Below are 25,536 nucleotides of genomic sequence, written 5' to 3' on the forward strand. Positions count from 1 at the left end.
TCGTATAATTTAGATATGAATACATCATTTCAAACAAATCCCAGAAACCTACTGACCGCAAGAGTCAATTTTTGGAGTTGTAAGTCGCCATCAACAGGAAAAGTCTGAAACGTCCGAGGAAGTAAAAAGTAAGGCTGGAGAGAGAGACGCTTCGACCATCGCGAGTTCGCGCTATCCGTGCCTTGCTCCTCGCGAGTTCACGCTTTCTAAGATTCGCGTTTCCCTCCGTGATTTTCAAAAGAATATTAAAACGCTGTTGGCAGTCCCGAGAAATCATATCCCATAAATGACCAGGCTAGCTAACAGGTCAATTTCGACATCTTAAAATTCTTACTTGGCTGCCATACAGGCTAGGCTAGGCTAGGTTAAGAATAAAACAAAAGAAATTGAACAGAGGTTCCTATATGAATATTTGATTTTTTCTTTTATTCCCCTATGCCTGGAAGCCAAGTGAAAATAGTAATAAATGGGTATGTATAGTATGCATTAACAAGTGTGGCACAGTTTCACTTACGTGCTCTTCCTTCCCCGTCGTTGTCTGGATTATTGTTAGAACCTGAAAGAGACAAATAACGACAAGAATGAATTACCGAATTCCGAATCCCTTCTTTTTAAAAAAAGTGGTTTAACCTGAGTTGAGCCGATGTCAGCTGCTGTGAACGATGGGACGAACCAAATGGTTGATTGAGTGACTGATTGATTAATTAGTTAAACTGGTGGCATGTTTGAGTCATTGACTGAATGAATGATAAACTGACTAGCTAAAGCTTGCATTGGTTGGGTAATTGTCGTATTGACAAGCTATTGATTGGTTTTTCAATCAATTGATTGATTGATTGATTGATTGATTGATTGATTGATTGATTGATTGATTGATTGATTGACTGACCGACTCACTGACCGACTGACTGTCCGACAACCGATGATTTACATCGAGCCGAAATATTAATATAATATTATGGTCAAGCTAAGTTAAATTTCTTCTTTTCCAGATCTTTTCAGCTTGGATAGAATTGAATTATTTTTTTTAACTGACCGGACCACGCAAAACACAAGACATCATTTGTTGTAACAGTGATTCGCTCAGGAGTGAAGCGATATTCCATGGCGGGATAGGCCTGTACAATGTTTCCTCTCTTCCCCATTCCCCCGATGTAGTAAATGTTGGAATGCTGGTATTCTAAAGGCAGGCTACTCCGGGGTTTAAGTATGATCACGTGACTTCTGTCTTGAAACGTTCTTCCGAGTTGAGCTGTATTCAACGCGAGTTGTAGAGTGGTGTTTCCGTCGACCGCGTTTGTTGTCGGGTCATTCTCAACTCTGTAAATGACAACAATTGTTGTTTAGGAAAAAATAATAACGGCTCAAGGAATCCCTCCCTTGGAAATCCATGGCGTGGTGGTGTGGGAGGTGGGGGGTAGCGGAAAGTACCAAATCAGTAATGAAATGAACAAAAAAATAGGGCTTATTTCCCTGTCTTTATTTGAAATCTAGAAGGATGAGTTCGATTCTTCACTACTGCGGACATTTCAGGACTTTTCAACTGAGAAAGTATCATCTATTTTTAACGTCACCCTAAAAGGCCAAAAACACATCTGCATCAATGGAAGCGTTAAATTAATGGTCCGGGTTTGTTAAGAATAGTCATCGCAGGATTGTGGATTGCCAGGGTGGAAATGGATCGCAACTTGAACTTAAAATAAATGACCAATTGTATCAAGTTCTTCCCTTTGTGCATCGGGGAAAAAAAACAGTAAAAACTTATTATGGTTTGCTCTTCTTTTGAGAAATCACGTGACATTTTTTTCTCGGAGGTTCAAATCCCTGTAGATTTGACCAAAACAGAGCACAGTCCCTGTGACATTACCCCCCTTTAAGTACCTCTGACACCTTAATGTGTCGCATCGGTGGCCATATACGTTCGTAGAACTACTTTGTTGTTTTCAATAGCTATTGATATCGAGGCGTGGTGCTCACGTGATAATCCGTTGGAGGTCGGATGCACCAGCAGGTACGGATAGTAGCATAAGTATTGCGAATGGAGTTAGAGATGGTGATAAGCGTTATAAAATAAAGTTTTTGCCGAGGTAATCTTCTTCTTCTCCTCGCCATCAGATTGAACAGATCCCCAGAAATGTCTTTCCAACCTCCTTTCCATTTTGCCATCTATCAATGTTTTATTACTTAATCCTCATGATTGGATAGAACACCTTAAACCAGGTGTAGTTTTGTCGCCCCATTTGTAAACAGGAGATTAAGGACTTTAATTTTTGTCGCTGTGTTATGAGTTTGATATTTTTTTTTTAATTGAACTTAATTGCCACAACCGTGGCCAAATTTATTCCAACAAAGTTGTCTGTTATTCTCGCTTACCGGGGAATCAGCTCGACTCATAATTGTGTTTTCAACAAATGAGAATATACCTCGATATAAAATTACTCTATCAAGTTTCTTTTACATGTTCTTTCCTGTGGGATTTCGTAGTTAACATTCTTGCATTTATTGAGGGGCGACCTGCGCCATTTGCATGCGTCTTACATGGTTGGTCGACAGAACAAAAAAACAACAGAACAATGTTCCCAACCCTAAAAATCAATGCATGGTCTATTGTTTACTGACTCATATACCAAATCAGCCACTTACTCTGAATTATTCCTGGAATCAAACTCGCGTGGAACATCATCAGTGGTGATGTTGTATCTGCAAAGAGATGAATTTATGGCAGAGAATGAGTAGGATCATCAGATGCCTAGTCTTTTGAGGAGCCTAGAGGCTCACACTTGTCGGAGCCGAGTAATCCAGTTCTGAGGCATGCCTGAACCAGCTGGGTTTGGGTTGCAAGGATCGTGGCTTAGGGTATGGATGCTAATGTAAACGTCAAAACTATAATTTTAATTGCCATGGAAGTCTGAGCCCCCCATCCACACGAATTCGTTTTCAAAAGTGTCCGTTTCAGTTCCTCTGGGCGAAAACGAAGCAAAATATTTTCATCCACACTAGCGTTTTCGTATCGTTTTCACCTATCCAAACTAAAACGCTCGAAACGATGAAAAGGACTGGGACCTGGGATTGCACATGTGTTAACATTACAAGGCCATCCGCCATCCTGGATAGATGCGGCTCCGATTTGGACCGGAACCGATGGCATGTTACGATCTTCCCGATTGATTTAGGTAATGGGCTTGAGAAGATTTTCTGTAATTTTATTCTGGATTCTGAATTCCGAAACACAAGCAATATAATTGTGGCTCTCGTTTCTTTCTATTGGAAACACAATATCTGGCTTACCTTAGCCGCAACACGCATCGTTGAGTGGTGTTGGTCGGGAAACAAGGAACTTTCCACTTGTACGAAGAAAACTTGCCCTCCATGTTCATTCCATTGTGATTAACGACAGTGGAAGGAGCGTAGATCACATCTGGTGGTTTATGAAGAAGAACAAACTGCTTCTGTTGATCCGCTCCTTGCGACAACTTGTGTGGTTCGTACGGCACTCCTCTCGCCAGCTTCATATCTCCGAAACCATGACAAGTGCTTAAAACTCCACCAGTTTTTTCCACATAATTTGCAACGAATTTTGTCCAGGTTCCTCCAGCGGCCTTACAAGCTTCTGCTGTAATATAACTGGCGACACATTTTTCGGCAATGGTATTGTCATTTTCTCTTGGGCATTTGGCGTTTTTTCCTCCCATAATACACATATCTATATGAAAAAAAGAATTTGAAACAGTAACCTTGATATCCTTTGGTTTGCATAGCAAAGAGGTGTAATAGCGAACGAAGACCGGCAATAAAAAGAAAATATTATCAAGTGAACTTATATTAGAACAATTTTCATTCGCGTGTCGAAAGTACTCTGATGCTTTGGTTTTCTTCACTACGTTCTGTGATTGGTTAGCAAAACTCGAGCCACTTTAATTTCTCAACCAATGAGAAACAAAAGCAAAACCAATGATGTATGTTTTCCCGCGTTTGGCGCTGGTGGCTTATGTTTGAGTCGAGTTCATAGTGGCCCCAGTTGTTCAAAGGCCGGATAACTTTATCCCGTGGTTAAGTCACTATCCGGCAGTTTCAATCTGCACAATATGCACACTCTAACAACAGCTTAGTTTAAGAGTGTACGAAAACCTTGGACAACATTTAACGTGAAGTATTTTTTAGACCTTGAAAAAGGCCTTATCAAGAGGAAGATTAACTCAGTCAATAGATCATATAAGCCAACTATAAGAAGTATTTTAAGAGAAACTCACATTTGAAGCCATAATCCAAGCTGTTAACGTATTCTTTCATTAACTGGTAGGTCTTGTTATTGCTAACCATGATAGCAATGTCCCTCCAAGGGGTGGGGCCCCAGTAAGGGTAGTAATCACGCTCCTCAGGGACTTCCAAGCCCCTCCTTGTTCCTGCTGGGTTTTGCCGCGTGTAGATTGGTTTATCCCCTCTCAGGTTTTGGTCAGCGGTGAACAAACCTGCGACATAAACAAGAAGCGTTGCAACTCTTACAAATCTAATATAAAAGCAAGATATAAAGCTTTCAAAACCGATAATGCAATATGTTTGTTTGAATAGCGGGTGCACCCATGGCGTGAATTAACTGCCGTCACCATAGGCACTACAAACTTAACTAGTTTGACCGGCTCTGAGATGATGTTAGAAAATGACAGGGTTATACCCTAAGGTTTTAGTGCATTCCATCGCTGAATCCTTGGTATGGGTTAAGAGTGTCAATTGCCTGTTCCGAAGTTCATAATGGAACTAGGTCATAGTTTTTCACATCATTAAAATTGCAATATATGACGAGTTGAACCCCATCACCAGAAGACCACATAAACATCTGTAAGTTCACTATGTTTGGTTATGTTTCATTGCATAGCAACCAGGCTGTGACCTGCCAAAGATCGCCCAAATTCCACACAAATGTCTCTAATTTTTTCGATTTTTGAAAGCCTTCTACTGACATGGTTGTAATCAAACGACAGAACCTCAACCTTGGTAAACGGGCTAATTTTAATGTGATATTTCTCGTTATGGGCTTCAATTTCTGATTAATACAGTCGTTCTGAAAGGGAGCCCGCTTGGTACCTAGTTTTTCCAGGTTATCATGAAAATTAGTTTTCATTGATGTGAAAGGTTTGCGTCCTCGTTTTGAAAATGAGGTTCCAAGCAACTCGGAAATGGTCCTTTGAGCTGCAAAGAAAAGGATTCGAATTACAGAATCTAACCTGATATCTCTGAGATTTTAGCTTCCATTAGTATGATTACTTGATTAAAGCTACTTCACACCTTTGTTTCTCTCTCTGCGGTAATAAGACTGGTAGTAATTAGCTGGCTCATGAAGTCCAAAGTCCTTTCTGATATAAGCATTTTCCCTAACTCCGTCTCTGAAACTTTGGGTGTTTAGTCTTTGACCGTTGCGAATCGTGTGGTAATCAAATTCTGTGAACACATTACTCGACGACATCTTGCCCTCAGGGTATGGCTGACACATGTACTGCAAAATAACTTGTGTTTCTACTCTGTCATCCGTCATTGGTCCGGTCCCGTGTTGGTTTGTCCACATGATTTCCACTTCGGTTTTAGCTTTAGCGTCGCACCCGCTCATGTAGAATTCCTAACAGATGATGATAAAGAAAAAAAAAGATTTACAACGCATTACAGGTATCAGAGAGCCTAGCGAATGTATATTTAACAAATCGACGGCAGTTTTCTATGGTGTATACTCTTATACACCATAAAATGACGTCGTAAAGTGTTTTAAAACTCAAGTGGAAGCACGAGCAGCAGGCCATGACATGGAAAAAGTACGAGCGGAACTGGCTTTATTTTCTGTCGAGAAAGCGCGCGCGTTACATCTGACGTCATTTTTATTGTCTGTACTCTTATAGACATTAGCTACGATCCATGCAATCAGCGCGCGAGAAATTTGACAGTTATTGTAAAAAATATCTCTCATATCCAACAATAAAGATCTTATCCGCTTCCTTGGAATTCCAAAAGAAAGTCCAGCGCAATAATATCTGCACTACTGCGCTCGATTCTCTCAAAAGAGGACTGAGTCATAAATCTATAGACAAGAGAATGTATGGTTACCATTGGTAGCTGTCTGATCTCTGGAATGTTATCTCCGGGATTGCTGTCCAACTTGTCTCCGACGTTGTACCCAGCCTTTCCGTTATTCTAAGAGAGAAAAACATGAATGCAGAAGATGTAAAACCATTGTTGCATTGAAGCGGAAAAACAGTTTAAACTGAGAATCACGACCATCATGGCCAGCTAGTGTGCCAGAAAATTCCCTACTGACATTGACGTAAGAAATGAACAAGTGAATGATCATCGCAGTTATAATTGTACGCAACTTAAGCAGTTGCGAAAAGAAATAACTATATAACTACATCACTAGATAGAGCGGTTTCCAATTGAGTGTCGCAAAACGAAAACCAAAGTAATTACTCTGGCCAATCGCAACAGATGTAAAAAACACCATGAGCCGATCACAATTCGAGGCAAATACATGTAACTTGCGCCAAGCGCGGAGAAACGCGTGCGGCCAAAACACGATTTGTTTTGGTTTGGATTCCCATTGGTTGAGAAAGTGGCGCGAGTTTTGTGAGCCAATTACACAGCATAGTGATGGAAAACCAAAGCAAACACGAATTACTTTCGACACTCAATTGAAAACCGCTCTAACTGCGATGATCATTCACTTGTTCATTCTTTCTTCCGCAGTTTATGTATACATTATTTACTTTCATTGATGTATGACGCACGTCAATATGTAACGCCCCCGTTGTGGTCTGTCAGGAAACTTTCCCATGAGAACTTATGAATCTTCTGTTTTGTCAAGGCGCTTTATCCTTTCACCAAAAAGCGTCAAATGAAAATACTTGCTTAGTTATTTTCATTTGAACTGGGTCAAACCTTAGGATTTCATCCACAGACTTGAAAGCTAGCACCATCTGGTAAAGCGCAATAACCAATATAACGTGTAAAATATGGAGAAAGTTCTAAGCGGTTTCATTTCAATGGGCACGCGTTTGTGTTTCTGTCTCTTGTAGACTTCACCTTGCACAGCATCATAAACAGCACCACAGGAAAGTACTCAGTCCTCAACTGCTTTTATCGAGACGATCATTTAGTTAATATCTTGTTTATTTTGACATCTTTAGACAATTTGTGAGCATATTTTTAACACCCTTGCTGTTGTAATATTTTTTTTTTTCACTTTTGTAAAGCGTGTTAGAACTTTTGGATTTTAGCGTTATACAGCTATTCCAATTAACGTTGTCGGATCAAAGTATAAAGCTATAATACAAGACCTCAAGATTCTGTGGATTTTTTTAGGAATAAGTTCATCAAAATCAGCTATGCCTCGTCTGTCTAGTGAAGATATAAGATGGCGAGACATTTGGATGAAAGAAATGTTAGGATATCAAATGGATGAGGCTGCAGCCTCTTTGAAGATGTTTTTAAGCTTTAAGATTTGATCCGACAACGTTGATTGAAATAGTTGTATAAATTGTGACCGTAGTACTGTTGCAATTTTAATCTATACATAATCAACACAGACTGAGAAAGCCTGTATGTCATAAAAAACGGTCTTACCTGTGAGTCAAACAGCCTGTTTGCATTCCTGACATTAGCCTGATTACCGTTCAGTCGATTGTTGGATCCCGGCGGGAAATGCATGTACATGTCTGACGTACAAGGCACGATAAGAACAGCCAGCAGGCAGCCCCAAACGAGAAAGGTCCTCATGGCCTGTTGTAATACAAAGCATTAAAAAGTCTGTGAACTGGCTGCTTGCCAAAAAGCTGGTCATTTTCTAGGTACATTTTACTATCGAAGTATAATATACTGAATGACAAACTTAGACTTAACCGAGTTTCTATCGGTCGATTAGATTAACCACTCTATTACTTAAAATTGACTTGCGAGCAACTCTTCTTCATTCAGCGATTGCAGAGCCTTGTTTTGTGCTTTCAAGTCATTAAGACCGAAGACCGATGAGTGTTTTTAAAAAAGTTTTCTTTGTTTTTGTGTCGCTTTCAGTCGCCGTAATGTTGTACAGTTTGTTGACTTGTCATATAAAGTTTATTAAAAAAAAATAAAATAAAATAAAATAAAATTGACTTGCGACAGTCGAGTAGCGGGTTGTGCAAATGCTAGATTCTCTTTGCGATGGGTAGATAAAGTACATCTGTCAAATGTTCCAAACTTTTAAACGACAAAAGTCCCTTTAAAACTGTCATTATCTCGTCGAGCTTACCTTAGTATTACACCAGAATCTGGATACGACGCCTTGCTAAGAAGCCAACGCCGAAATAACTCCAAGCACTTGTTGACGGGTTTCGTTTTATTTTGCTTCTGGGACTCGGCGAAAGGGATTTTATACCACTTGTTGAGCAATTATAAAACCACAATGGGATTCGAAAACAAAGAATTGGCAATTAGGAATTATTGCCTTGAAGTGGAGGTGAAAAGCGGGTGATATTGATCAGGCCACAAAGCTGTGCGGCCGGTGAGGTAAATATTCGTATTAGTTTCGGTATTCACCGACAATCTGACGAATATTTGTTTTTCAAATTCCAGAACGGTAAATACATAGATGGGGCTAACAAGATCTTTGGGGTTTTTGTCCCATAATAAAGTGTTCTGGATTTTTTATTAAACTAAGTTTAATCAGTCTCTATATATCGCTTTTTTGTATTACTGACGGCCCCGCCCGAGAACCTGGTGACCTTCTGCTTGAGTCATTGCAATTTTGTGAGAAAAAAATGCAGTTTTAATGATGAGTTGACTGGCTCATCTTAAAAAGAACGACATAATTGCATATTTGCTCCTTGTACGGCCAAATTATTACACGATGAATTCGTCAGATGCGAAAACGACGTATATTAAACTTTATTAACAGACCTTGAAACGATAATCCCTAAAAATATATATTAAAATAAAAGAAAAAACGTCGTCAGTAACGGAGAAAGAAGAAACTAAACTAGGTGAATTTTAAAATAATTAATGATATTTTGCCTTGAAAAAGTACTGATCACTGAGCCTGAAAACCACAGAAACGCTTATGATTTTCTGCCTGTTTTAATTTGATAAATTTTCATCGTTACGTTATTTTCAGTTGTTTTAATTGCTGTTCGACGAGAAACATCATGAACTTAATTTTTGAAGTTAAAACTTTATGAAAAGGCCAGTTTAATCCGCTAGATGTCTGAATTAATATTTGAACCAAAATGTTGTTGTTGTGGTTTTATCGTTGATAGATCAGTTATTTCAAAATTCTACAAGTACTGACTGCTCCAGCCATAAATCCAACTGAGCAGATTGATAAGAAAAGATTTCCAATCAGTATTGGTCCAAGCAAGTCTAATGACGTCCGAGTACTGATTGTAAGGGAAGTATGGTCATAAGCAATATCAAATACACCCCATGTGCGTCATGTGAGGGATTCCGCAGTTCCGCAGGCCGGAGTAAACGCTCAAACGTCAAATTATCTTCCGTATGGAATGAAACGTTTCCGGGTTTTCATGCATTTCAGTTTGCGGTTGTTAATTTCAAAGCCTAAAGCGCGTTAGGTTTTCCAATTTTGATGCAACACTATTGCGTTCTCAGTTATTTTAAATGTTATTAAAGACTCTAAATTTCCCTTTATATATAATGAGAAACTCTACTTCAATAATAGCATACCATATCAGTTATACCAACTTTTGTCCCCCGCCAGAATCTCAAATCAAGCGTTTACAGACAGTTCAAGGCGTTTCGCGGCATTTGTTCTCAGACAACGTGCTACCTTGAATGATGCTGTTTATTAAGCTGAGTTGCGTTACCAATACGCAAAAGGATCGAACCGAGTTTACTGAAAATGACTCACAAAGCGTTGTATAACGAGGCCTTTCCGCGAAGCATTTGCGTTTTCAATTTCATTCTTCATGTATTTACAATCTGTATTAAGGTTCATCTTCGGCTCCTACCTTATCGATTGCTAGAGAATCAGACACTATCACAAAAATGGCCGCAAAATCATTTAATTCCTTGCCTGGCAATGTTAGATGTGTAACTGTTTATGTTTTGTTTGTGAACGTCACGAAGACGTTTTCATTTCAGAAAGCAAAACTTCGTGTATTGTAAATATGTGAATTTGTATAATAATCGTGATTAGCGCTTTTCAATTCAAGATTGATTTTTAGTAGTTCACAAGTAGCTCATTTTTTTATCATTACAATCATTTAATTTTAGTTTTTCGTAATATAGAACTCTGCTATTGACTAGTTTTAACTGTTTCTATTCTTGTTCTTCTTCTTCTTCTAGTCTTCTTCTTCTTCTTCTTTTTCTTCTTCTAGTCTTCTTCTACTTCTTCTTCTTCTTCTTCTTCTTCTTCTTCTTCTTCTTCTTCTTCTAGTCTTCTTCTTCTTTTTCTTCTTCTTCTAGTCTTCTTCTTCTTCTTCTTCTTCTTATTACTATTATTATTATTATTATTATTATTATTATTATTATTATTATTATATAGAGCCCCAAACCGAGTTTTGTTAGGTCTCCCCGCGAGTAGCACTTAATTCAATACCAATTGTGACGGAGAATAACCGTTTTAAAGAAACGTTGACCATTTTAAATTGTTACTTAATATAGAAGACACTGTTTCTAGCCTTTTAGCATACATTAATTATTCGGCAACATAGGAGATAAAAACGAATGTATAAAGCTTACTTTGGTTGGCGACTGACAGCGTTGGGTGTAAGGTAGCAGAATACAGCAGTAGACAGCAGGTAACGGATCCTATGATCGTTGCACGGTACTTGCGGAACAACTTCTCCTTAAGTTTAGTAGCTGTCAGTCCGAGTTTAATTTATAACATATTGGTAGGCATATACTCAGGGTGCTGCTCAATACGTGTGTTCCACTGTTGACGTCACTTCCTAGCAGTAGTTCCTAACTCATTGAAGCATCGGATTGTATAAAGCCATTTGATATGGTCATTCAACTCTGGCGAGTTATGTGTCAAGGCGAGCACTGCAAACTCCTCGGCATCCTTTTCGGTTGCATGCCAGTGTCTTAATCTTGGTAGAGGACTTTCCTGTCCACTCTTGTTTGTACGTTTACTGGCGAAAAAATTTGCAACAAGCAAAGATCGTTCCAAAAGTCATAAAGGTATCTCAGTAAATCAATATGGACGTGAGTCACGTAACCAGGAAGCCTCAATACGGAACTTGTTGGGTGCAGCCAACGAGAATATTCAAGAAAAATACTTCAAATGTCGTTTTGTCAGATCATTTTTAGGCCTTAATAAAGAGACTATTAGTTGTGCACGCTAACACATTTTTATCTGCTTGGATTCCTCAGCTGAATTTTTAATTTTAAGTTGTGGAAAAGGTTAGGGAACAGAGCTCTATCCATCGAATTTTTTTTAGCTTTTCACGGTTTGCTTTCTTAACTGATCGTAGCTGACCTTATTTTCGCTTACCTAACGACGTGCTGTGTCGTCATGTTCGAGCTTAATGTTTTTGACAGCAACACGACAAAGAAAGCGGCCGTTTTCCTTTAAAATTCAATCGAAATTTCTAGGTTATTAAGACCTTCTGAAGCGATATTGATGACTGAGAGCTTCGTACTCGGTAATAAATGTATTATTATGTGATTCATGGTGAGGGTAAAAAACCACGCTGTATATTTTGCCTATATGTGTATTCTCGAATTTTGATATCTCTGAACCAGGCTAAACTCTTGCCTTGGTGGCAAACAATTGGACAACTGAGACGATATCGATCTCACTAATATTAAAAACCTCAGCGGCCTCAGTGGCCTTTTACGATCATTTTTAATAAAATGAGTACGCTTATAAATAACTATTGCGTCAATACGGTACGGTTTGTAAACGTTTCAGTGATTATGTGTGGTAAACAAAGATCTAAAACGTGACGCCACCGTGATGTTGTCGTTTCAGATGCGTCCGAAGCACCTATATCTAAAAAACCATTTGTCAGAGTGCTTTTATAGATGATAAGCCGATATCCATAGATTGTATACGTAAGGTTTATAAACGGTAAATTCGAGACTTTGAGAGACAGCGATGTGAGCATTCTCAGTTTCTGCGATCGCAAGATTAGCTTTGCAACAGCAATGAAAACTCCGAGCCAGTGAAATTGGATTGAAATTTTGCGAGCCATGTATTCTAAAATACCACTCGCTACACCTCTTATATTCATCACAATAGCGCCCATGATGAAAATCAATATTAACAACTGATCAAGGGAAAAATAGTATACATCACTGATCTTCAAAAAGTTTATTTGTTGTATCAACATTGTTCACATAAAAAAAAAAAAAAACTTCTTATCACTAAAAGTGACAGGGAACTTCATGCATGTGTTAGTGGTTGCCGCTTTTTTCCTTATCTAGAACCTGACGTATAATACTCATAATTAATCTATAATACCTACACTATTACTAGAACTGTTTCCCATTGAGTGTCGAGGGTAATTTTGTATTCGCTTAATAATTGGTTGGCAAAGTTCGCGCCATTTTCTCAACCAAAGCGAAACCAAAGCAAAACCAACCGTATCTTGGTCCCCCTCGTTTTCCCGCGCTTGGCGCAGGGTACATGCATTTACTTCAAATTCTGATTGGTTCGTTTTGCTGTTTACGTCTGTTCTGGTTGGTTGGATCAGATTTACTTCCTTTGGCTTTGGATTTACGACACTCAGTTCGCTCCATTACAACTGTAAGCACGTTTTATTTTACTTGATTTACAGACGTAATCCTGAATAAAATCAGTGGCAAGCCTGATTTTAAATTTTTTTCCTGGTTGGAATAAACAACCAACATCCAATTAATTTATATATTGATTCTGTCTATTGAATGATAACGCTTGGAATGAATATACTTTGAAGTTTCCGTCACTCGTCCAATACGAAGCTTTAATGTTCAACTGATACTGCAAATCTCTGAGGGCCGGATTTCACCGTCAACCGTCAGCGTTAGGTCGATTAAGTTTTACTGAACCGTTAACCGACACTGAAGTAATGTATACTTTTCCTGGGGACAATTCTGAACACTTTCTTTGCCTGAAGGGCCGGCTTACTATTGAAACAGCTCGTTTTCGTGTCATGGATCACCAGCACACGGTCTAGGTTTTTCAAGCCCCAACTATTTTCTTGAAACTATGCCCTTATTTGGGCGGGGCACGGTCAATTTATGTGGCTCAAACTTGTCAAAAATGTTTTATTTTTCTTCGTTTCTCGTCTTACTTTCAGTAAAATCTAAGCTCGTTCAGGCCAAATTAAGTCCCAGCTGGGTCTTGTTTCCCGTAGTTAGTGCAAAAATAGGTCATTCTACAGCTCCAGCGTCCAATCTTATGTCCTTTCTAGACGTATTCAATAAGAACTCCCCGGCGCACTGTATTTTCCGATGAATTTGTCATTAAGGAAGCGACAAAACTGTAGAGTGAAAAAAGTGAGATGGTCAAATGCCTGGGGTAATTGGGTGAAAGGCTAATGCCCGACCCCCGGGATGGACAGTGTGGGAAAATGCCCCACTATTGCCCGGGGGGGGATGGGAACAGCTGGAATTGACTGATGCATAATACGGTAATGAACACTTCTACAAGCAGTGATGCTGCGTCAATTTTCTTTTATTTCAAGACAACACCAAACGGTCTCATGATCTCAAACTATTAAACTAAACATTACGGCTTACAACAGAGCAGCGCGTGTGAAAGAATTTAGGCACTAACAGTAGGCGCCTGGGTGACGGTGATCTGTCCCATGTGACGTCGATTGGAGAAGTTGTTATTGCGCGTGCTCATGTAACAGTACTCCCCAGGTCGCGTGATGCGGAAACACGGCGGGTTGCAGGAGGCTGGCGCGTTATTCAGCTGAGCCTGTAGTTTGTCACCGACGTAACATCCCTTGTTGAGGTGAACATTCAGCTTGGCAGGGTTAAATTTATCCACGTGATCCACAACTTCAAGAGGCAAGCTAGAACAAGCTGGGGGTTTAAGAGAACTGCATCCTTCCTTTACCCAGCAAACGTTCGTACGATCAGTACCTGAAATGTAAAGCAACAGCATCGGATCCAGTAGGGGGCCGTTTCTCGAAAGTTCTGGTAACTTACCGGGCCCGATAAGTGTCTTTGGCGATAAATGTTTCTTAATAGAAGTCAATTTTTGTTAGCTTTGAATAATAAATTTTATAATCTTATAATTCCATGAAAACATTGGCCAAGTATCGTGTTTGTAATCACTGTGTAATCGGCTAAAAAAATATACATATCGGGCCCGGCAAGTTACCGGGACTTTCGAGAAACGGGCCCCAGGTTCTCTTCTCAAAGTGGCGATGCATGCAATATGGTAAAGGTAATGGTAGTTATATACCACATTTTCTATATACATATTCAAATGCGATTTACATTAGTTCACTGCAAGGGTGAGATCGGACATCAGCATATATGACGTCACCATCTTACTTGGAAATCCCACAAGTTTTTAAAAAGAAATCAGAAGTTTATACGTTTGGTCTTTGCTTTCCCTCATTTTCCCCGGCCGAATTGACATGAATCTTGTGATCCTGTGGTCGAGTGTATCTGAAAAAGTAATCTTGTCATACGTGTGTACGTGTGAAGAGAAAAAGCCTCGAAAGAGACAATTCAGTTTCGTTCTCTTCAGTTGTCTTATGCTCCTTAGCATCACCCCCGTTCTCATCAACATCTTCTCATCAAAGGTATACAAGTTTTTAAATGGTGTTGTTCCTGAATATTTATCCTCTAAATTTGTTAAACGAAATGAAACGCATTACTCCCTCAGGGACTCTGTTAACTATTTGTCCCGTTTCCGCGAACTAATTTAATAAAAAAAACAGCTTTAGCTATGGCGGAGCAGTTCTCTGGAACAGCCTGCCCTGTGATGTGAGAGAAGCTAATTCTCTAAATCAATTTAAAAGATTAGTTAATCTTCATTTTCAATGTTAGAGTATACACGGTATTCATGAAAAACAGGTTCTAGTTAGATTAGTTGTAGTTAGTTTTTGCATTTTGTTCAGGATAGTTAGGTTATTTCTAATTTTTATACTCCTGATGAATTTTATCGTGTTTAAATAAAGAACTATTCTATAAAGAACTATTCGTTTAAGTCTACAGTTCGATTGGTATCGGTCGCGATGATAGGAACTAGTAATTGATATCGAGCAAACAAACAAGGAAGGTATCTATTATCTTACGTGCTGTTCCTTCTCCATCATTGTTGGGATTGTTGTTGGAGCCTGGAAAATGAGAAAAAAAATGCTTCACTGAGATTATGTGTAACAATTGTAATTGGATGGTTTATGACCCACCGATTAATTTGCGAGCATTCTCATTGGCCAATAACACGTCACGTGGTACAATATCAGATAGTGGTTATTAGACGAACAGTCGTCCGATTTGATAACAGTCGCCGGATCTTTTTCGAAGAGGAAATCAAACAAAGAACGTCATGGTGTTACGTCTTATTCAGTGTTGAAATCCAATCACAGTTTATTGAAATCTAATAAATGTCTTTTCCATAGTAAGGCGCCCGTGTTTCAGAAATCAGTCGGAGGGTTATAAATTAAATAAAGCCCTTTCCTACTTGCTGGTATATCGCGGATGGTAATGCCTTCGACTTAAAGTTGTCATCAACATATTGCGCATTCTATCAGCCGGGCATTATCCTCCGATAAATTCTCCCTGAGTCAAGGGCTAGAGTTCTGAGATTTTGAGCCTTTTGAGATGTAGAATGTAAGGATTTGTAAAGATAGATTTAATATAAGATTCGAATTTCGGTCGCTTTGTGCTGATTACGTTTAGCTCTGACTTGCCTGTTGCACGGGATGTATATATATTTGATTAAAAGCTGGATGCAATTCCAGGCATTTGATTGGCTAGGTGACCATGGTATATGAGCCATTAAAAATATACCACGCCCGAGAAATAGCGGCCATTAAATTATCTTCTGGTTGCACCTGCAAAGCAAAATTAGCGAGATCTAGAAATATTTCTTAATTGTTGTTGTTGTTGTTGTTTTTTTTTTAATAACTGACAATTATCCTACTCGCGCTTGTTGGATATGAGATGATTATAGTCAACTCGGCGCTACGCACCTCGTTGGCTATCTATCATCTCATATCCAACGCGCGCTCGTGGAATAATTGTTAAACAGATCTCAGATGATATTCTGCTCTGACATGAGGGCAAAATTTTAGAGGTTGTGTAGGAAATCAAAGAGAAATTATAAATGCTAAGTAATGCAGAACATGTCACAACCACAGGCCAACGAAAAGATCTGATTTCTCAATGGGAGTGGCTCCCATGACCTTCCATACGGCACAGGTCTGCTGCTCTAACCACTGAGATATTGGAAGACTCCAGACGAGCAAGAACCTGAATTACCAGGGTTCTAGCATAACGCAATGTTTCAGAAAAACGTTCTTACCAGACCAGACGAAGCACACCACATCATTTGTTGTGATCGTCATTCGTTCAGGGGTGAAGCGATATTCCATGGCAGGATAAGCCTGCACAATGTTTCCTCTCTTTCCCATTCCCCCGATGTAGTAAATGTTGGAGTGCTGGTATTTCAAAGGCAGTTGACTCCGGGGTTTAAGGATGATCACGTGACTTCTATCTTGGAATGTTCGGCCAAGCTGAGCTGTGTTTAAGGCGAGCTGAAGATCGGTTGCACCATCAGTAGCCTTTGTTTTAGGGTCATTTTTAACCCTACAGGAAAACAAAGAATTCATTGGTAAATATGGAAAGAAATGGAGGAAATCTGGATGTAATGTGTTTGTATAACCTCTGAGTTAAAATATCAACATTCAGGGAAAGCTTTTCAAGCATTACTTTCCTTTGATATGTTTATTGTGCTGCACAAGGTTGGTCTAACCACTTTTCATCGGCGTAGATGAAATCTACAATGTGACCATTTGAACGAAAGCCACGAGCTCTACTTTCCTGTAATACCGTTTAAAATGTTTTACAAGTGACTGTGTTGTGTTTGGGATTCTTTGAATAAAATTCTACAGCGGCACCATTTAAACCAAAGTTACTGAGCTGTATTTTTCTGTTCATTTTAATGCTAATATTGCTGTACAAGGTCGCTTTAAGTCTTGAAATTGTGAACTAATGGAATCCTTGAATGTGTCCATTCAAATGAAAGCTGTGGAACAGCTTAACGTATACGTTGTACTGTTTATTGAAAAATTGTACTGTTCTAACTTTTCAGTGTGCAGATAAACTCCCAAAGTATTAGCATTCAAACATTCAAATGAAACTGGAACCATTGAACAGTATATTATTGAGTATGGGATACAATTTCTACCTGGAAACACTCCTTTTATTATTATTATTATTATTATTATTATTATTATTATTATTATTATTATTATTATTATTATTATTATTACTATTATTACTATTATTTTTATTATTACTATTATTATCATTACTATTATTATTATTATTATTATTATTATTATTATTATTATCACTAATATTTAATGAATCAAATTTTAATCGACTTACTTGTTGTTATCTTTGGCGGTGAAGTTACGTGGAACGTCATCAGTGGTAATGTTGTATCTGTGCAAAAGAAATATAGATAGATATACATGAATGCCATTTATTTAAAACCCAAAGGCCAGATTCATGATCATGAAGCTCTTCTAAGTTATCGGATATATCTCAATTGTTTGTAGTCCAAAAATTGACTTGTGTCAAGAAGCATTTCTTAGAACATATGTTTGACTAAGGCTGGCCCGCCCAGTCTCGTGGATCGGGTTATAATATTGGATTTGGTGCATGTTTATTCAAGGTCCATCGATTATAAGAGGGAAGACAGGGTAGTTTGCCAATATTAGTTTTAGTGAAAGACGTTCGAAGTGAGCTACTTATTATAGAATTAGCACTAAAGGAAGTTGCATTGGTTTTTGCGAGTTCGTAAATTAAGGTGGTTTGCAACCAATCCCTGGAGATCCAAAAAGACAACGGTATGGCGGCCATTTTGGAGGACAAAACAAAAGGTTCTGTCATCCAACATGGCTGCCACACCATTGTCTTTTGGATCCCTAGGGATTGGTTGTAAACCACCTGTATATCTGTAGATGGTTGACAAATGAAAGTGAAAAAATGATATTTATAAAACATCTAACGAGTGAAAAGCCTTCTCTCACCAAATGGAGCTTGTTAGCTCACCTTAATCGCAACACGCAACGCTGAGTGGTGTTAGTGGCGAAACAAGGAACTTTCCATTTGTACGACGAAAACTTTCCTTCCATGTTCATTCCGTTGTGGTTTACGACAGTGGAAGGAGCGTAGATCACATCTGGTGGTTTGTGAAGAAGAACATACTGTTCCTTTTGATCGGATCCTTGTGACAGCATGTGCGGTTCGTATGGCAAGCCTCTTGCTAGCTTCATTTCTCCCTCGTCATGACAGGTACTCAAGACTCCCGCAGTCTTCTCTTGATAATTTGTGACAAACTTCGTCCAGCTCCCGTTAGCAGCCTTACACGCCCCCTCGGTGATGTACTTTGCGACACATTTTTCAGCGCGAACGTTACTGTTATCCGGCGGGCAGGTTGGATTCCCTGCCAATGTGGTTGGCATGATACACAAATCTAAGAAGCAAAATTAATTTGTGGCATTCAATGATTTTGCGGGCCTTTGACGGAAGATATCATAGAAACAGATCTCCCGAGATTCATTCAGGCGTGGTCTCTCTCGAGCTACATAGTAGAATTCCTTGTGTATTAAATTTGCTATATTGTATACATTGATCGAGCCTCGTGGTTTTCGACTTTCTGCTCAAGAGTTCGTAGAGAAAGCTCTCAAGACTCTTCGAGTGTACTGATTCAATATGTCGCCACATCGCTATTAATACAAACAAGCATTCTACTTGCATTGCTAAGGGAGGAGTTTTTGGTCGTTGCGGTTGTTTTTTTTTTGTTTGTTTGTTCTTTTACACATGTGTTTACACATGTTGCTCTCGACGTTTTGTTTTTCGGCCAACCCATCTATTCTGGGGATCTTCAAATTGTTGCATGCAGCCTTTGCTATGTTCTGCCAATATACTATAATCACCTGCATTTATTTAGTATACACTCACATTTATGACCATAATGAGGGCTGTTAACGTACTCCTTCATCAATTGCTCAGTCTTCCTATCGCTAACCATTATAGCAATGTCTTTCCATGGAGTGGGGCCCCAGTATGGATAGTAATCACGCTCCTCGGGGATTTCGAAGCCCCTTCTTGTTCCTGCCGCATTTTGTCGCGTGTAAATCGGCAATGTACCTTTAAGATTTTGGTCAGCGGTGAACAAACCTGCGACATGAGGAAAGTGTAAAAATAGGTCATTTTAGAATAATGCGATTTTCACACATTATTATCATTATCACTACCAATGTTATTATCATCAGTAATCATTATTATCGCTATTTTTTCTATCAATTCCATCGTCATCATTGTCATCATCATCACCATTCAACCCAGTTTTCCCACAATTTATCTGTACTTCTACCCCATTTGGAACGTACTTCTTACATCTGTACCTATGTACATCTGTACATCTTGTACCTCAGCTATCAATATTTAATGCTCCCTGGCATTTTTTAGCTTCTCACTGATTTAGGGTGACGCCGACGGTCTAAGGGATAGATGACGCTAGTAAGATAGGTGTAGTTCCAAGTAGTGTAATTAATTAAGGCAATATTCTGTCATGCTGATAAGCCTCAATATCTCACCTTTGTTTCGCTCTCTGCGGAAATACGCCTGATAGTAGTTAGCTGGTTCGTGAAGGCCGCGGTCCTTTCTGACATAAGCATTCTCCCTGGCTCCGTTTGCAAATCCTTGGGTATTGAGTGTCTGACCATTACGAATCGTGTGATAACGGAACTCTCGGTTGACATCACTGCTCTCCATCTTGCCCTCAGGGAATGGCTGACACATATACTGCAGGATAACTTGTGTTTCTACTCTGTCATCCGTCTGTGGGCCAGTCCCGTGTTGGTTTGTCCACATGATTTCCATCTCGCTTTTGACTTTAGCGTCACAGCCACTCATGTAAAACTCCTGTGAAATCAAAGATCGAACAACGATCAATTACTCAATCAATCAATCAATCAATCAATCAATCAATCAATCAATCAATCAATCAGTTAACTAACCAATCAATGAATCAATCGTCTCAGTCATTCAAGTGTCAAAATAACCAACAAAAACGCTCCAAATGATTACTGCCAGAACCCAAAAAAGTAGCCAGGATCATATCAGTTCAAGCCATCCTCAAACCCCTTAAATTCTCGATAAGCCAATCAACACTTAGTCTAGACAACGCTAAAACATGCAGCAGACCACGGTGCACTGAAACAAAAGCGTTAAATGAAGTTTGATTTAGAATTTGTTTTGAACTGGTGTCTCAGTCCAATTTTCAACTTTGCGGTTCCTTTGGGTTTGCTTTACTACACTGAATGATTGAGAAAAAACTCCTACCACATTCTCAATCAACCAGAAGCCAAACCAAGAGCAATTGTGACTTGCTCATGCGTTTTTCCGCGTCGAAGCCGTTTATCTGCATTCGCTTCAAGTTCTGATTGGTCCATTGATTGTAAATGGCTCATTCACTGTGAAGCCTTTGGTCAGTCTATAATCTCAATCTAAAATATTTTTATCTGAACCCAATTTTGATATATTAAAATTTATCCTGTAACAATCACCTCGAAGCCCTGACGAATAAATCGTAGAGTATGTATGGGTATATTTCTCAGAGCCTCGCACTGCTGTTTATTGTTTCAGGCTGGATCTTAATATATCGAAATTGAGATATTTAAAAGCTTTAATTACCATTGGTCGCTGTCTGATCTCTGGAATGTTATCTCCGGGGTTACTGTCCAAACTGTCTCCGACGTTGTATCCAGCCTTCCCGTTATTCTAAAAGGACAGAAGGAAGGGTTATCTTACTTCAGTGGGGATACGGAAATGAGCTGATAGCGTTTTTTTGCAGTATGCTGTTGCGTTTTACAGGATAAATCTTTTTTGGGACGATGGATTACAAGCAACACGTGAGGAAAATAACATTGTTCAGTTTTACGGAAAGTGGAAAAATTGCTGGGGCTTTTATTCCGCTCTGTCGCGTGACCTACCTGTGAATCAAACAGCCGGTTTGCGTTCCTGACGTTGTCTTGGTTACCGTTCAGTCGATTGTTGGATCCTGGCGGGAAATGCATGTACATGTCTGACGTACAAGGCACGATAAGAACAGCCAGCAGGCAGCCCCAAACAGATATGGTCCTCATCCTCTGTTACCAAACAAAAAACAAACCATTATAATAGGGAAATCGGAATTACGATGATTTAAGTGAAATCTATCGAGCAGTACTTTTCCTGTAGTACTGTTTATTAATATGCTGTGAATGGTACATAAAACAAGTCAGTTGTGATTAAGAGCAGCTTTCAATTGAGTGTCGTAAAACCAAAACCAAAGTAATAACGTTGGCTAATCACAACACACGTAAACAGCGCAACGAACCAATCAGAACTCGAAGCAAATGCATGTAAGTGGCGCCAAGCGCGGGAACTTGAAACACGTGCGACCATGTCGTGATTGGTTTTGGTTTAGTTTTTCATTGGTTGAAAAATTGACGCGAGTTTTGTTAACCAATCACAGAGTGCAGTAAAGCATAACCAAAGCAATTACCAAATTACTTTCAACACTCAATTAAAAACCGCTTTAAAGAAAAACTACTTGGCAGTACTTTCCCGAGGTATGTGGATGAAAACCTACAGTTGGGATCATCATTCAAGTGAATTCTGTTCAGCACTACTTTGCTGTGGTACAGTTTACGACGCTGCAAAAGGTGGTTTATCCCACACAAGAAGCAGCATCGTCAGTATAGACCAAAATGGACTTCTCTCTCTTAATTGCAAGAGAGTTATTGCGTCCAGTCGATTGCCCCGCATGCACTTCATAGATAACAAGCACAGTACAGCACCTGGGCTATCAGACCAGGACAACGTGGTTCCAAGTTCAATCTGAGTCCGTGCAAGAAATCTTTAAGTTGACCTTGCAAATGAAAGCTAATTAATTAACAATGGGGCGGTGGTTCTTATTATAAATCCATGGATGAAAACCTTACGTATGACCCGCTCAAATGGAATCTTGTAATAAGCATTCATTATCCCGTTGTACTCTCTGTCAAGATGGATAACTTACGAGTCTGTGTACGAAATCCTAAAGTGTTCTGAGCACTTAACCATCAACATGAAAGCTATTTTCCAGCATTGTTATTAATCGGTGCTGCTTTATCTAGATAGAACTTAGGTTTGTCTATAAATGAAATAATAATATGCAGGAATGTGAGCAATATGTAGTCTAGTCTACAGTTGTGTTACTGCTGTTCTGCCGTTCAATTAAGTTAGATGTTGATGAGCTGGTAGCCTGAATTTCAGAAAGTTCAATAAAAATTTTGAGAGAATTTTCAGTTTGCCTCTTTAAAGGAAGAGAATAACCGTTACGGTTATTAATGAAAATAAAAAAAGTATTCTCTGAAGTACCAATCAAAGGAATATCGTTTACAGAGGTGACTGTGCTTCGATATTTTTGCGGGATAGTAGATAGTAGAGAAATTAAGCACCGCGTTTGTGGCAAACGGCAAACGGCAGAAATGAGCACGTGACCATGTTTACACAACATTTACCACTCGCTGTTTTCAGTTTCTCAGAAAAATTGAGTAGCTTTGCGTTAGAATCAAAGGCCAGAATTATCTTGAACTTTTATCATCAATGTAGTAATTTTTTCAAGAAAACATAAACGCGAATCTCACGTTTGCCGTTTGCCGTAAACGTGGTGCTTAATCTCTCTAGTAATAACAACCCAGTAAATTTTCAGTTTGTTCCATCAGTAATGAGAACTTGTAACCAAGTATCCATTTAGCTTATCACTACATAATTATACATACTTGTAATTGAGTGTATCTGCCCTTTTTGCTTCTTGCCTTTAAGCCTTGTCTTTATATAAAATTCCCTGGAAAACATGAGTCATTGAACAATACAACATCGAATGATTTCACTGTTGACGGGGGATTTTATATGGCGCTCGGACTAAAAGCTTGTTCACTCCCAACCTCTTTTGACGTTCAATTCACGCATTGTCACACTCTTTTGTGAAGTATCTTTCATCTTTCCTGTTTTGGGAATTCCTTAATGAGCAACTTTACAGCCTTCCGTTTACAAAGTGAAGCTTCGAGTGCAATTAGCTACTCTGCTATAAATATGAACAAGGGCTATTGAACCGCAAAATGTAAAGGAATGGACATTGAATTTTTGAAGTAAAGGTGAAAAGCGAAAAAATTTTGACAATTTTTGACGAACTGTGACGCCGACAAGCTTCAACCCCCGGGGTTTTTAACTCACCTATTTTTAGTGTTACTTTGAATAGCGGAAAAAACATATTTGTATTGATGTGGTAAGAACATTAAAATAATGGTTCAATTTTGTTAAAAATAACCCTACTAGGGCACAGAAGTATCAATCATTTTGTCTGCGGGTTGGCTAGGGTGGAAATGGATTGTAACTTGAAAAAATTGGCCAATTTTTATAAAGTTCCTCCTGTGAGGTTTAAAGAAATTGATAAAAACTGATTATAGTTTTATTCTATTCTATCAACTTATGTCCCCAAATTAGTATGGAAATTTCCCAGGCTATTAGTTTTTGGCATGTTAATAAAGTTTCTATTCTTTTCTATTTTCGATGCTTATAATTAAACTTGTTTCTGAAGTTTAGCTTGTTCAGTTGCCACGTCCAAACACTTTGCATTTTTCGGCAGGTTTGGATTATGAATTTACTTCGTAATCATTTGATAAGCTTTATTCCTCCCCAGCAGACGTTTTCATAACGGAATTATTTTTGGACGGACAGGTTTCTTGGAGTTTTACAGAATAAAGAGTATTTTGTTTTAAAAGGTAAACCGACATTCATGAAAACTGGTTTGTTTTCCGACGTGGAAATTTACATGACAATTATAAATCCACAACACACTATTTAAGTCCGTAGCACGTCAATGTGAACTAATCAAAAACGACAATGGTTTCATCAAGTAAATAAAACTATACAAACATTCCATGTACACGCTGGATCATTTATAATGAAAGAAGACCGGATACTAAAGCCGCTTTTGGCCTGTATAATGACTGTCGAGACAAGTGAGGAAGAGAGGGGGGGGGGGGGTGAGAGGGCTTAATAAAGTTTATGGGGAGAGGCTCCCCCGGAAACTCGACCCCCTTTTCTTGCATATATCAACTTTTACCGAAAAGATACCCCTTTTACATACATAAAACGATAATTGTCAGGAGTTCATTGGCTCGTGAAATTGTACCATTTCCTTATACCTTGAAGGTAAGCCAAACCTCAAATTTCCCACCAAAGGGCAAAATCTTTTCGTTGGCTCCCTAAGCTCCTAAATTTCGCAACCCTTCCGCATCCGGTGATGATAAAAAAGGCACCTCTTATAGGTTCTTATGTACCCACAAGCTCTAGAAAATACAATCGTTTGACACTCAAAGTATCGGCAGAAATCCTGATTCACTATCTTTAATTTATCTTAGCTCTTAATTCTAACTTGTGACGGCGATATCAAGAAATCAAGGCTGCTTTAATTGGTCTTGTTTAATAAAAGTGAAGACACCAAGGTCGCAGCAACTCTCTTAATCAAGAATTAAGAGGCCACTTGAAAACAAATATAGTCTAAGAAAGTAACAATAAAGTTTCAATTCACCAGAGTTCTTGGGTGAAATCAGTTCCTTTCTGTAGCAAAAACGTCGAACTACACTTAAATACACGGGGTCGATTCATAAGAGGAATCAATTGAATTTTAAAAACTGTGTCGTGGACAAGAAATGTCAGCACTCACTTTCACAATGTAATGAAAATCAAAAGGATACGAGTTTAAGTCAGTAAAAGGTATTTGCGAAGAGGGATTTTTAAGCCAAACCAAACAAGTACTTCTCGAAAATAAAACGTCTAACAATCAAGCATATTACCAGCAATCATTCACTATCTCTTTCTGTGGCTTTCAGTATGGTATCTTTCTTTTAAGTCTTACTCGTGACAACAATTTTAAGAAATCAAATGGTTGCTTGGATTGGCCTTATTCCTGTAAAGAATAATTTAAAAATTCACTTCTGGCCGGCAAAAGTTATAAAATTACCAGAAATTTACGTTCATATAAAGTTCTGCGTTAAAAAACTTTCTTTACCTTTAGAAAATCGGGCCAAATGAATTATATAGATACAGTGTCGATTCGTATTAAGAGGAAACAATTAAAATTCTAAAAACTTACGTGCACAAGGCTGGTTAGAACTCCACCAAGTGCCGCCGGTTCCCAGCGTGATGAAAATCAAAAGGATGTATTGCGTTTAAATTGTATCCGCCGAGAGAGATCCTTAGGCTAAATTAAACACTATTACATGCAGTTAATGGATGCTTGATAATGTTTACGTTTCCACGACAATAGGAGAATTTGTTTTCTTTGTA

The 25,536-nt window shown here is 38.8% G+C and overlaps 2 protein-coding genes across 6 annotated transcripts in view; both read right to left on the reverse strand.

Moving 5' to 3' along the window:
* Window positions 1-10,837, reverse strand: part of LOC146465768 (protein DD3-3-like) — a 27,889-nt gene extending 17,052 nt beyond the window's left edge. For 2 of the 3 annotated variants that reach the window (XM_085128204.1, XM_085128201.1), the window contains exons 1-9: window positions 10,711-10,837; window positions 7,603-7,758; window positions 6,091-6,177; window positions 5,284-5,611; window positions 4,251-4,469; window positions 3,289-3,703; window positions 2,644-2,700; window positions 1,037-1,320; window positions 515-556 (exon numbers count right to left, since the gene is read on the reverse strand). In XM_085128204.1, the coding sequence (XP_084984330.1) occupies window positions 515-556; window positions 1,037-1,320; window positions 2,644-2,700; window positions 3,289-3,703; window positions 4,251-4,469; window positions 5,284-5,611; window positions 6,091-6,177; window positions 7,603-7,755 (1,585 nt within the window). In that variant the 5' untranslated portion in view covers window positions 7,756-7,758; window positions 10,711-10,837. Of the gene's footprint in view, window positions 1-514; window positions 557-1,036; window positions 1,321-2,643; window positions 2,701-3,288; window positions 3,704-4,250; window positions 4,470-5,283; window positions 5,612-6,090; window positions 6,178-7,602; window positions 7,760-8,273; window positions 8,602-10,710 lie in introns of those variants that run through there. The other variant, XM_085128203.1, reaches the window with a different exon arrangement.
* A 2,777-nt stretch (window positions 10,838-13,614) lies between these two features.
* LOC146465770 (protein DD3-3-like) lies at window positions 13,615-25,428 on the reverse strand. 3 transcript variants are annotated; one of them, XM_085128196.1, is made up of 11 exons: window positions 25,343-25,428; window positions 22,965-23,029; window positions 21,150-21,305; window positions 20,851-20,937; window positions 19,752-20,079; window positions 19,114-19,332; window positions 18,202-18,625; window positions 17,533-17,589; window positions 16,445-16,728; window positions 15,213-15,254; window positions 13,615-14,046 (listed from the first exon to the last, which is right to left on the reverse strand). In XM_085128196.1, exons 3-11 carry the CDS (start codon window positions 21,300-21,302, stop codon window positions 13,721-13,723), a joined length of 1,920 nt encoding a protein of 639 aa, XP_084984322.1. In that variant the 5' UTR covers window positions 21,303-21,305; window positions 22,965-23,029; window positions 25,343-25,428; the 3' UTR covers window positions 13,615-13,720. The 3 variants fall into 3 exon arrangements, with proteins under 3 accessions (XP_084984322.1, XP_084984324.1, XP_084984323.1); XM_085128198.1 differs by having other exon boundaries at window positions 22,961-23,029; window positions 25,343-25,399; XM_085128197.1 differs by having other exon boundaries at window positions 22,965-23,008; window positions 25,321-25,389.
* Window positions 25,429-25,536: the final 108 nt, after the last annotated feature.

Source organism: Pavona decussata, unplaced genomic scaffold (genome assembly GCF_977016875.1).
Source record: "Pavona decussata unplaced genomic scaffold, jaPavDecu1.1 SCAFFOLD_155, whole genome shotgun sequence".
Lineage (NCBI taxonomy): Eukaryota > Metazoa > Cnidaria > Anthozoa > Scleractinia > Agariciidae > Pavona > Pavona decussata.